The sequence below is a fragment of the Herpailurus yagouaroundi genome, unplaced genomic scaffold, assembly GCF_014898765.1.
Source record: "Herpailurus yagouaroundi ecotype Mexico unplaced genomic scaffold, PumYag 67574, whole genome shotgun sequence".
Lineage (NCBI taxonomy): Eukaryota > Metazoa > Chordata > Mammalia > Carnivora > Felidae > Herpailurus > Herpailurus yagouaroundi.
The window spans coordinates 1-10,814 of NW_024420379.1; the positions used below are offsets into that span (position 1 = coordinate 1).

The 10,814-nt window shown below is 66.6% G+C and overlaps 2 protein-coding genes across 4 annotated transcripts; one reads left to right on the forward strand and one right to left on the reverse strand.

Moving 5' to 3' along the window:
* The first annotated feature begins 41 nt into the window (after nucleotides 1-41).
* On the forward strand, nucleotides 42-5,455 carry DUS1L (dihydrouridine synthase 1 like). Of its 2 annotated transcripts, none has more exons than XR_005788009.1 (13): nucleotides 42-679; nucleotides 1,128-1,236; nucleotides 1,733-1,783; nucleotides 2,055-2,167; nucleotides 2,702-2,784; nucleotides 3,007-3,110; nucleotides 3,209-3,353; nucleotides 3,466-3,566; nucleotides 3,651-3,739; nucleotides 4,148-4,293; nucleotides 4,631-4,668; nucleotides 4,913-4,988; nucleotides 5,094-5,134. XR_005788009.1 is itself a non-coding variant. In XM_040467851.1 (13 exons), exons 1-13 carry the CDS (start codon nucleotides 320-322, stop codon nucleotides 5,162-5,164), a joined length of 1,482 nt encoding a protein of 493 aa, XP_040323785.1. In that variant the 5' UTR covers nucleotides 43-319; the 3' UTR covers nucleotides 5,165-5,455. The 2 variants fall into 2 exon arrangements, 1 of the variants encoding a protein (XP_040323785.1); XM_040467851.1 differs by having other exon boundaries at nucleotides 43-679; nucleotides 3,466-3,562; nucleotides 5,094-5,455.
* A 266-nt stretch (nucleotides 5,456-5,721) lies between these two features.
* On the reverse strand, nucleotides 5,722-10,808 carry GPS1 (G protein pathway suppressor 1). 2 transcript variants are annotated; one of them, XM_040467853.1, is made up of 14 exons: nucleotides 10,637-10,808; nucleotides 9,994-10,086; nucleotides 9,288-9,469; nucleotides 8,671-8,835; nucleotides 8,450-8,585; nucleotides 8,265-8,342; nucleotides 8,023-8,080; nucleotides 7,494-7,579; nucleotides 7,160-7,254; nucleotides 6,827-6,932; nucleotides 6,667-6,747; nucleotides 6,443-6,580; nucleotides 6,223-6,357; nucleotides 5,722-6,135 (listed from the first exon to the last, which is right to left on the reverse strand). In XM_040467853.1, exons 1-14 carry the CDS (start codon nucleotides 10,787-10,789, stop codon nucleotides 6,061-6,063), a joined length of 1,581 nt encoding a protein of 526 aa, XP_040323787.1. In that variant the 5' UTR covers nucleotides 10,790-10,808; the 3' UTR covers nucleotides 5,722-6,060. The 2 variants fall into 2 exon arrangements, with proteins under 2 accessions (XP_040323787.1, XP_040323786.1); XM_040467852.1 differs by having other exon boundaries at nucleotides 8,023-8,083.
* Nucleotides 10,809-10,814: the final 6 nt, after the last annotated feature.

Genomic DNA, 10,814 nt, shown 5'->3' on the forward strand with positions numbered 1-10,814 from the left:
GGGTGTCGTGCGGTGACGCCGCGGCGCCCCGGCCTCTTCGGGGGCTTTTCCCTGTGGCTTCCGGGCGTCCGGGAACGCGCGGCGGGCGCCCGAGCCAGTGGCTTGGCCTCTCGGCCCGCGGGGCTGGCGAGGGTGCGGGGCCGGCACAGCCGAGCCTGCCCGGACAAGGAGCCTTCCCGCTTCCCGCCCTCTCCCGCGGAGCAGGAGCCGCCTTTGTGAGGAGGGAGGCGGGCGGGGCGGCCCTCCCGACCGGAGCCGCGGCGCGCAGGGGCGAAGGCCCTGGGGCTTCAGCTCGGGGCCGCGCGCACGGCTGCCCTTGATGTCCCAGTGTGTGGCCGTCAGGCTGCGCTGGAGCGGCCTCGGGGAGGTCGGCGCCGTCCCCGGGCGTGGCGCCCCGCCGCCTGCGGCTGAGCCCTCCGTCTCCCCCTTCAGTGTGCGGACGATGCCGAAGCTGCAGGGCTTCGAGTTCTGGAGCCGCACCCTGGGGGGGGCTCGCCACGTGGTGGCGCCCATGGTGGACCAGAGCGAGCTGGCCTGGAGGCTGCTGAGCCGCCGGCACGGGGCCCAGCTCTGCTACACGCCCATGCTGCACGCCCAGGTCTTCGTGCGCGACGCCAACTACAGGAAGGACAACCTGTACTGCGAAGTGTGCCCCGAGGACCGGCCGCTCATCGTGCAGGTGGGCGGGGTGGCGGCCGAGGGGAGGGGCGGGGGCGCGGTGCTCAAGCACCTGGCTTCCGAGGGCACCTGCAGCTGGTCTCAAGACATTTACCCCTCCCGGGAGCTGGCCCGGTTTGGAAGGGACACTTTGGGTGCCCTGGAAGAGTCGCAGCCCCTGACACCACTGGCCTGCTGTCACCGCGCTCTAGCCAATGGTTGGGAAGAACGTTCTGCGCTGTGTAGGATCCATGATCGCAACTTTGCTACAATTGAGACATTATGTGATCCTGTGACGACTCCTTGTGACACAGGGACCCACCTAATATAAACGCTTAGGACGGGATGACATCCCGCAGGCAACCCTGGGATCCTGTCTCCACTGGGTCAAGTGTGAACCCCTGTGGGGCTCTGTCTGGGGTATCAGGGTATCAGGTTCAGGTTCGTGGCAACTCGTATGTGTTTTCCAGTTCTGTGCCAATGACCCAGAGGTGTTTGTCCAGGCGGCTCTCCTGGCCCAGGATTACTGTGATGCCGTCGACCTGAATTTGGGTTGCCCGCAGATGATAGCCAAGCGAGGTGAGTTCCTTTCTGGGTTCCTGTGTTGAGCGCCCACAGGGTGCCCGGATGGAGGCCAGGGTGTGGCTGACCCTGCTCTGATGGCAGTGGCAGCTCAGGTGGTGTCCCAGCCCTTTGTTTGCTGCTCCCTCTGGAGGTGGCTCTTCTCCAGCGCTGGAGGGACAGGGTTTGCTGGCTCTCAGGCTGTCACTTCCCTTAGTGCTCTGGGGTCACTGGGCTCCATCTGGGTAAACGGGCTTTGCTGAAAGGAGGTTATACCGCCGGCGTGGGGCTCACGCTTTCTTCACTGGGCCCGAGGGGTTGCTGGCTGGTGAGAAACCATGGAGGGTGGGTGTTCTGCTGGGCAACCTGCCCCCACTGCTCACCTCCCTGATTGTTGCTGCCCCTCTGGATGGCTTGGGGTGGGGGGGGGGGGCGGCAGCCACAGGCCGGGTGCGGCCGCGGGAGGAGGAGGAGGAGGAGGATGGGTGCTAATGGCCGTGCCTGTCTCATGCAGGTCACTACGGGGCCTTCCTGCAGGAGGAGTGGGACCTGCTCCAGAGAATGAGTGAGTTGGCCCCGGGCACGGGTGGGGAGTCAAGTTGGGGCGTAGTTGGTGAAGTGGCCCTGAGACCTTGGCAGGCAAGTCCCGGCCCCGGTGCTCTCGCTGCTGCAGGAGGGGCTCTGCCCGGAGCCGTAGGTGCAGGAGGGAGAGGGAGGTGTCCCCACCCGGTCCCCACCCCTCCAGTGCCCTGGTGGACGGAGGCGGGTCTCAGCTCCCTGCAGCCTGCCTGCAGGTGCACACCATGCTTCTCAGAAGCCGGTTGTTGTTTTCGCAGTTCTGCTGGCACATGAGAAGCTCTCTGTCCCCGTCACGTGCAAAATCCGCGTCTTCCCAGAGATCGACAAGACCGTCAAGTACGCTCAGATGCTGGAAAAGGCCGGCTGTCAGGTAGGCGGGCCATGGGCTCACAGGGCCGAGCGCAATTCCCCTGCCCCGTGTCCCCTGCACCTGGAAGCAGGTGTGGAGGCTCCTGGACCCCAGGAACCCCCTTGAGCGAACTCTCTGGGGCGAACTAGAATCGTGGTGACCATGGGTGGGGCCTGAGGAGGGTGGACGAGTCCCAGCTCACTTCTCCCCACCTGCCACCAGCCTTAAGGTCAGGTTGGTGCTGGCCCGGCCTTCCCTCACACGTTTGGAGCTGGGCTCGAGGGTGCTGCCACTTTTGGCCAAGACTGGCCCTCGAACGGGGCTGGGCCTCTCGGCTCCGCATCCTGGGTGGGTCCGTGGGACACGGGAGCTCTGGGCGGCAGCCCACCAGCCTCGACCCTGGGGACGTGGGCAGACGCTGCGCCAGCTGGATGCAAGGCTGCCTTTGCTCTGCTCTGCGTGGGAAGCTGATGCCAAAGCGAGGGGGTTCCCCTGGGGTCGGCCCGGGGTGTGTGGCCACGAGCAGGGTAGAGCCCGGGCGTTGCCATGTTCCAGCTGCTGACCGTGCACGGGCGCACCAAGGAGCAGAAGGGGCCGTTGTCGGGCACCGCGTCCTGGGAGCATATCAAGGCTGTGCGGTGAGTGGGCAGGGGTGGAGGGCAGGCGGATGAGGGGACAGACGTGCAGCCCGGCCCTGAAGCCAGGTGCCCAGCCATTTGGGTGCGGGGGGGAGGCGGGGGACGAGGTGGCCAGGGCAGGTAGGGAGCCTCGCGGCCAGAAGAGGACCACGTGCTGGGGCGCCGCCCCCGCGGCTGAGGGGACAGGGTGTTTCTGAGTGTGCGCCCACCTGCCCCCGACAGGAAGGCGGTAACCATCCCCGTGTTTGCCAACGGGAACATCCAGTGCCTGCAGGATGTGGAGCGCTGCATCCGGGACACGGGAGTGCAGGGGGTCATGAGCGCAGGTGAGGGCGTGAGGCGGTGGGCCCAGCCCGGCAGGGGAGGGGGCGTCTCTCCGGCAGCTTCAAGCCCCCCCTGTCCCCCCCACCCCCCCCACCCGCAGAGGGCAACCTGCACAACCCTGCCCTGTTTGAGGGCCGCAGCCCTGCCGTGTGGGAGCTGGCCGAGGAATACCTGGACATCGTGCGGCAGCATCCCTGCCCCCTGTCCTGCGTCCGGGCCCACCTCTTCAAGCTGTGGCACCACACGTGAGTCGTCCCCCCCCCCCCCCCCCGAGGCACACACCGCTGGGTCTGAGCCGCGCCTGGGGGAGCTCTGCTTGGGGACTGGCCGCCGCAGGTGACGGCGCCTCTGCCTCAGGCTGCAGGTGCACCGGCAGCTTCGGGAGGAGCTCGCCAAAGTGAAGACCCTGGAGGGCGTCGCGGCCGTGAGCCAGGAGCTGAAGCTGCGGTGTCAGGCAGGTGCTGGGGCCGGCAGGGCTGCGGCAGGCGTGAGGGGCGCGGGGGCTCGGGCTCCACGTCGCAGGGCTCTCTGGGCTTTTGCAGGAGGATATGTCCAGGCAGAAGGAGGGAGAGAAGCCCCCTGGCGGCTTGCCTTTCTTCCACTGGATCTGTCAGCCCTATTTCCGGCCAGGGTGAGCCTCACACCAGCCCCGGGGGCCGGGCCTGCCCTCTGCAGCCCTGGAGGTTGGGGGGTGCTGGCGGCTCCATCCCTTGGTGTCACGTTTGCTTCTCTGTCGGCGGGGGCTTCGGTTTTATGTTTTTTCTCTCTACGAGGGGATTGATTCTTTGTAAGTGCTTTCTGATCCCGGGTGCGTTTGTTCTGGGGATAAGAGGTTTGACACCCTGAGCTTCCTCCAGGTTCTTGCAGGTGAGGCTGGCTGTCATCTGTGGCCGCTCAGGCCCAGCCACAGCCTGAGCGACCCAAGAGCCAAGCTGCTGAGGCCACCGGGGACTCGCGGGCACTTCCTCGCCATGGGCCTGGGCTGGCGGGTCGCCTCTCGCGGGTGCCCCCGGCCCTGCCCGCCACCCTTCCCTTTCAGGCCCAGGGAAGGGAGCAAGGAGAACGGGGGTGCCCGCAGCAAGCGGGCCCTGGAGGAAGAGGAGGCTGGCACAGATGTCCTGTCCAAGAACAAGCAGAAGAAGCAGCTGAGGAACCCCCACAAGACCTTCGACCCCTCGCTGAAGCGTGAGCTGTTCCCCTTGCCGGGGACGGGTGGCTCTGATGGCTACAGAGGAGAGCAGCGCCAGGGGCTCTGGGCTGTCCCCATGCGTTCCTGCAGCCACTTGAGAGGCAGAGCTGCGTTCTGGGGCCACCTTGCTGAGAAAGCCCTTCTGGCGAACACCCAGAGAACCATGGGGGCCCCGGGGTGGGGGTGGGGGGGGACGAGGGACTGCTGCACCCGCCCTCCTCGAACCGCCTGGTTGGCCGCAGCAGGCAGAACTCCCACCGGGGACTCCGTGTGTAAGTGGCAGTTGGGGGACGGGTTCACGTCAACCAATGTCTGCTTTTGTTCTTTTCTCAGCAAAATATGCGAAGTGTGATCAGTGTGGAAACCCAAAGGTGAGTCTGACCATGCTGCCCAGAGCAGAGCTCGGCCTCAGCACGTAATGGGCAGGGTGGTCCCCGGGCTGCCCAGGACCTGCGGGAGCGGCCCCCTGCCCGTGTGTCGAGGGTACGGCTTGAAGTGGCTTAGCCACTCGGGGAGGCCGACTCTGCCCGGCCTCGGGACGCGCCCTGGCCAGGGGTGCAGCCATCTGGTGCTCCCGGGGAGCCTGCTCAGGCCCACCAGCTCTCCTGTGTCCAGGGCAACAGATGCGTGTTCAACCTGTGCCGGGGCTGCTGCAAGAAGCGAGCTTTCCGAGAGGCCGCGGATTGCCCAGGTGAGGGGCACCTGCTGCCGTCAGCACATCTCCCTTGGTCCCCCGGGGGGGGACAGTGGGACCCTTGGCCTCCTGAGCCCCACTTCCCTCCTGCTTCTCTGCCAGGTCACGGATTGCTTTTCAAAACCAAATTGGAGAAGTCTCTGGCCTGGAAGGGGGCCAGGCAGCTTTCCTGAGGTGGTGGGCGGTGCCCTGGCCCGAAGGGCAGCCGGAGCCCGACATGCAGCCCCCCCCCCACCCGAGGCCCCAGGGCTGCTGCTGAAGCCTCACCACGTCCCGCCGGAGGAAACGCCTTTACTCAGGGAATCTCCCGCTACTCCACACACGGAAGGATGAGCTGGTCTTGCCCTCGCCTACGCCGGGAGCCCGGAAATGCTGCACCGGGGAGCAGGCTCCCAGGCTGGACCTGCCCCCCTCCTAGCAACGTGTGTGTTCAAAAGCGAACAATAAATCATTTCAAAGATGTGTTCGGGGGGCCGGAGAGGGTGTGTGGGGGCTGGGAGGGTGGGGGGGGTGGAGGGGGGGGGCTGCAGAACAAGGAAACTTCTGCTGCGGGAAACCTTTCCCTAACAGCAGCTGGCTGGCCTCGGCCCCCTCCCTGCCACCCTGCCTGGCTGAGGGATGGAGCCCAAGGAAGCAGGTTCTGTGCCTGGACAAGGAAGGACCAGGCCCGGCCCCTGCCCTCCCGGAGGAGCCTCAGAAACCCACTAAGCAGGAAGGAATGGCACAAGGGGCATGTTCTCAGGCTGCCCTTTAATGGATGGAGGTGGGACGTCTGCAGGGGTGGGGAGGCAGTGCCACTGGGTGGGGGCTCTGGGCGCTGCACAGGTGAGCCCCGCAGGTCTTTCCGGGAAGGGCCTTGACCAGCAGTCCGCGTGGCCAGGGCCCCCAGCACAGGGCACAACAGGGTGAAAGGAGCACAAGAAGCTAGACATGGAAACCCGGGGGGGGGTGGGGGGCACAGGTGGCACCTCCAGAAGTATCTCGAGTGATGGGAAGCCCATGTGTCCAAGTCCGAGGAGGAGGGAGGGGGTGGGCACAGACCATCTGTCCCGGAGGCTGTTGGGTGCTCTCACATGTTGGTGCTCATTCGCGACTGGCTGTTGGCCGGCGTCAGCTCCCCTTGGCTCCCTTCGCGGGGAGGGGACTGTGGTGGAGACACCGCTGCTCAGCCCGGCAGGCGACTGTGTGCCTGCCCCACCGCTCCCACACACCAGGGCCGCCCCGCCCTCACCTTGACATGGATCTGGTTGCGCAGCACGGCCGCCCGCAGGATCATGGCTTTGGCACGACGCTGGAACTCCTTCCCCATCAGCAGGGACTTCTCGAACGTGGTGCTGCGTTGATCCACGTCCCTAGCATACAGGATCTGTGGAGGGACGGGGCTCGGTAGTGCCCATCGGGCCTCAGGGGTCCCCTCCCCGCACCCATGGCCCTGGCCCGAGCGTGGCCACCTTGCTGTGGGAGTCGATGCGGGCGTTGATGAGCCCCTCCAGGATGAGCTGCGTCAGCTCGTCCTCCAGGGCTGCCACCGTGGTGTTGAAGGCTGCAGCCATCTTGTGCATATCAGCAGACACGTAGGGGCTGAAGTACTGCGGGCAGAGGGCACGTCAGTTTCCCGTGGCCCCCGGCCCCGTCCGAGGCACCCCACCTCGAGTCTGTCCCCCCCCACGTCTACCTGGATGAGGGCGCGGTTGCGGATCTGGGTATAGAGGGTCCTGACGTGGGGAGCCAGGTACATGTCCAAGAGCAGGTTGTCCTGGTGAAGAGACAGGTCAGCCCCCAGCTGCCCCTGGCCCTCTGCCTTGACCGCCCTCCAGATCGGGCAGGCCCCTCACCTTCATCTCATCCAGCATCTTGAGGCACGAGGCGTACTTGGACTCGTAGAATTTAAAGATGATGTCCCGGACCTGAGGCTCCAGCTCCAAGAATAACTTGAAAGAGCTGCAGGTGTAGACCCTCAGAGCTGGCCCCACACCTGCGCACCCGCTCCCAAGGCCGACGGAGGGGGGCCCACAGCCCTGAGCGCGGCTGTCCTCAGGCTGAGGGGAGGGGAGGGGTGCGGAGGGGAGGGGAGGGGAGGGGAAGGGCCAGGCCAGGCAGACGCAGGACCAGAGAGTGGGCCCCCCCAGAGGGACAGGCTACGGGACCAGCACCCACCCCGCACGCACCTGCTGGAAATGACGTTGCGCTGCAATTCCTGGCGGTCAAAGGTGGCCAGGGCGCACAGGCCGCCATAGACGGCCACGTTGCTGGGGGAAAGCAGCTGAAGGGCAAGAAAGGAGTTGCATCTAGATGCCCAGGGTCACTGAAGGTCAGGACGCAATGCGAGGGGGCGGCCCAGAGGCGAGGCTGGGTCACCCCTGCCCTGGCTGCCACCCACTCAAAGACTGCCGAGGACTCTGCTGGGGGATACCCCTCAGTAAAGAGCCCAACCCACGAGCCCTCCCCCTGCTTTGCAAGTCCCAGCAAGGGCTCCTCCCCAGAGACCCTCACGCTCCTCACCTCGGGGAAATCACAGTGATCAAACGAAGCCAGCAAAAAGCACTTGGCGGCCTGCTTGTACTTTCGAGCAGCCAACTCGGCCAGGCCTAGGGGTGGGGAGGTAGAATGAAGCCAGGGCCCGGAGGAAGCTGCCAGAGCCTCACCGGGCCATCAGCCCCAGCCTCTCCCACCCCACGCGCTCCTCCGTCTGGGACAGGAATTCCGGCTATCAAGATGGGACCGCGCCCACGAGCTCCGACTCTGCACCCTCCTCGATCAAGGGCCCGGGGAAGCTGTGCACAGGTGCGGTCACTCCTGCAAAGGACTCCTAGGCTGAGCCCTCCCAGGCTGAGCAGGGGCCCAGAAGTGATAGCAGCTGAGAGCAATGCCTGGGCCTCTGCCCACGGGCCACACCCTGGCAGAACCTGAGGAGACAGGCATCACCTGGGGCCATGCGTGTGATGAGGCTCCTGACCGGGCTCTGAGACTCGACGAGCCCACCCCCAGCGCTGGGGGCAACGGTGGTGTCCTTGCGCCCCAGGGCCCTCACCTGCAGCACACTTGAGCTTGGTGAGGATAGCCTGGGTCTGGCTGTCCCGCTCCCCACGCTGCTGCAGGGGAAAGTCGAGCACGTGAGCCACCAAAACCCTCCACACCCTCGTCCTTCCCTGGGGCGCCGCCCCAGCCTCAGAGGGACAAGGGCAGACTGCCGAGGACGGAGGCCTGTGGGCGTCGGGGGTCCCGGGGGCAGGGTCTGAGGAGGCAGGTCGGGCGCGGAGGCGGTGGCGTTACCTCCGCAATCTCGGGAGTGGACTCCGCCTTGCTGACGTAGCTGAGCACGTGAGACCAGTTCTGCAAGTAGACGCTGACCTGGCGGGCGGGCGGGGTGGACTCAGCCCGGGGCGCCCCCTGCTGGCCCAGGCGCGCTGCTGCCCCGCAGCCCCTCCCGGAGCGCACCCGGCGGCGGCAGGACCCACCTTGATGACGTTGAGGCACATGTTGATGACGTGCTTGGCGCTGGTGCAGTAGTCCCGGGCCCGGGAGTAACACTTGAGGGCGTTGCTGAGGTCCCCACAGTCAAGATAGTGGTCACCCAGATCGTCGTGGCCGCGCCTGTGGGCCCAGACATGAGCGAGCCGGGCCTAGGGCCACGCAGCCTGGCCGCCCGCCCGCCTCCCCGGCGTCCCACGAGCAGCACCTGATACTCTCCTTGATGGAGTTGCCCTTGTAGTTCTTGAGGTCCGTGTCCAGTTTCTCCAGCTTCAGCAGGGCCTTCTTCCGCGTGGCCTCCACCCAGGCCGTGTCGAGGGGCGGCGGCTCCACGCCACTGTCGGGGATGCTGTCAGGCGCATTCTGCAGCTCCCTGCATAGGACCTGGCCGTCAGGGGCCCCTCGCTCTGGCCCAGCCACTACGGGGGGAGCCCCCGGCCAGCACAGGAACACAGGGGCCCTGAGCCTGGTGCGGGCGCCCCACGGGAAAAGAGTCCTGCAGTCACGCCGAGCTGCGAGAAACTCGTCTCCACGAGCTTGATGTCAGAATAACCGCATGTCACCGCACACAGAAAAGCCCAGGACAACAGTGACGACCACACAGCAGGAAGAGTGAGAACCTAGTCCGTCTTGCCATTTGCTGCCCTGCCTGGCTTTTCAACGAGGACGGCCAGGTCACCGCATAGAGGCAGTGCTGCTACTAAGTGTCCTCATGGGGGTGGTGTCAGGGGTCGCAGGGGCACAGGAAGGGCCCCCTGCCTGGGCTGCTCCCGAGGAGGACACACGATGCCCAGGTCCTGGTGCCTGCTCCCAGCCTGCCCTCACCTGGTGGCCTCCGAGAGCTTCCGGTGGATCTCTTCGTACATGTCCACGTTGAAGGTCCTCTGCACAAAGGAGAGGGCCATCTTCAGGGCCTCCGCCCGCAGCGGGGGGCAGTGGTCAGCAATGAACTGCAGCCGTTCGATGCGCATAAGCCCACTGTAGCTGGCCGCATACTGCTCCAGATCCTGATGTGGGGTGGGGGGAGTGGATGGAGACTGTGCCCGGCGGGACCCCAGCTCCCAGCCCCTGGCAAGGACAGGGACAGGACCCAAATACAGACCCTCTTCCCGTGTCCAAGAGGCCCCATGTACGTGCGGGCACCAGACCACTACTCAGTTCTAGAAACGGCCACCTGGGGTAGAGCTCTGCCCCGGGGGCTGAGGAGGTGCACGGCCAAAGCCGGAGGGGCACCCCTCGCTCCTGCCGGTCCCCAGGTTAACGGTAAAGCAGCAGTGCTCTATGGGTCGAGCCCCAAGGAAGACCTGTCCTCAGTGTGAGGCAAGATGCACAGTGGCGTGGCCCGTGGGCTCTTCCACGTGGGAGAGAAGCAGGGCACACGGTCTCCAGCTGGGCTACCACCCTTTTTAAGTGGGCAGCGGGACAGCCCTAAGGTTCCTGGGTCCGAGGAAAACACGGCCACAGTGGGGAGCCCGGCCAAGGTGTCAGTCCCCTCCTGCCCACCCCTGGAAGCGCCCCCCGGGCTCCATACCAGGGTGGGATTCTCCACCACGTAGTTGACATCGGGTGCGTTCTGCGGGTCCTCCTGGGGATCCACATCGATCTGCATGGGCTCCACGGCCCCCTGCAACACGAGGGAGCACCTTGGCACCTCGAGCCGGGCGGCCAGGGTCGGGCGAGGAGCCCTCGCTGTGCCCTGAGGTCACCTCTGCCCGCCGTGCTGTCTCCCTGGCGGGATCCTGTCCCCGAGAGCCGGCCATCCAGCCCCTCCCCACCCCCGGCCCGTCTCCAGGCCCGTCTCCAAGGCCGCCCCGCGCACGACCGGCTGGCTGGTAGACAGACAGCCCCCAGCGGCCACGTTAACCGCCCGGCTCCGGCGCGGGAAGCGGACAGCGGGGCGCCGCTGCCCCGGGCCCCCCTCCCCCGGCCCTGCTCGTTCCCAGCCGCCGTCCTGACGCAGCCTCCTCCGAGCCCTAAGGAAGAAGCGGGCGCGGCCTCCGCCCGGGAGCGCCCCGGCCGCGGGGGCCGCAGGACCGGGAGCCCGCGGAGGGGCGGGGGGCGGGGAGGCGTCACCTCGGGGACCCTCCTGCGCTGCCGGCCGGCCCGGCGGGCGGGGCTCTGCCCCCCTCCCGCGCTCGCTCGCTCGCTCCTGGGCCCCCTGTCCTGGAAGGTACCTCATAAAGCAGCGTACAGGCCGACAGGCTGGCGCTCAGGCTGAAGTCCCCGGCCGTGCCCGGCAGGAAGAGGTCTGACCTACTGCTGTGAGGGGTGCAGTACAGATCTGTCACTGACGAGGAGGCCGAGCTGGGGGCCGGGCTATCCCTCATTCTGTCCTGACTCTCTGCACCCCCC

Coding starts and splice junctions, on each gene's coding strand:
- GPS1 (XM_040467852.1), bottom strand. CDS start 10,789: ATGAGGGATAGCCCGGCCCCCAGCTCGGCCTCCTCGTCAGTGACAGAT. Junction 8,084..8,264: donor CCACTCCCGAGATTGCGGAG/GTAACGCCACCG, acceptor TTTCCCCTGCAG/CAGCGTGGGGAGCGGGACAG. Junction 6,581..6,666: donor GCAACCGCGCCCTCATCCAG/GTAGACGTGGGG, acceptor CTCTGCCCGCAG/TACTTCAGCCCCTACGTGTC.
- DUS1L (XM_040467851.1), top strand. CDS start 320: ATGTCCCAGTGTGTGGCCGTCAGGCTGCGCTGGAGCGGCCTCGGGGAG. Junction 2,168..2,701: donor TGGAAAAGGCCGGCTGTCAG/GTAGGCGGGCCA, acceptor GCCATGTTCCAG/CTGCTGACCGTGCACGGGCG. Junction 3,563..3,650: donor AGCTGAAGCTGCGGTGTCAG/GCAGGTGCTGGG, acceptor GGGCTTTTGCAG/GAGGATATGTCCAGGCAGAA.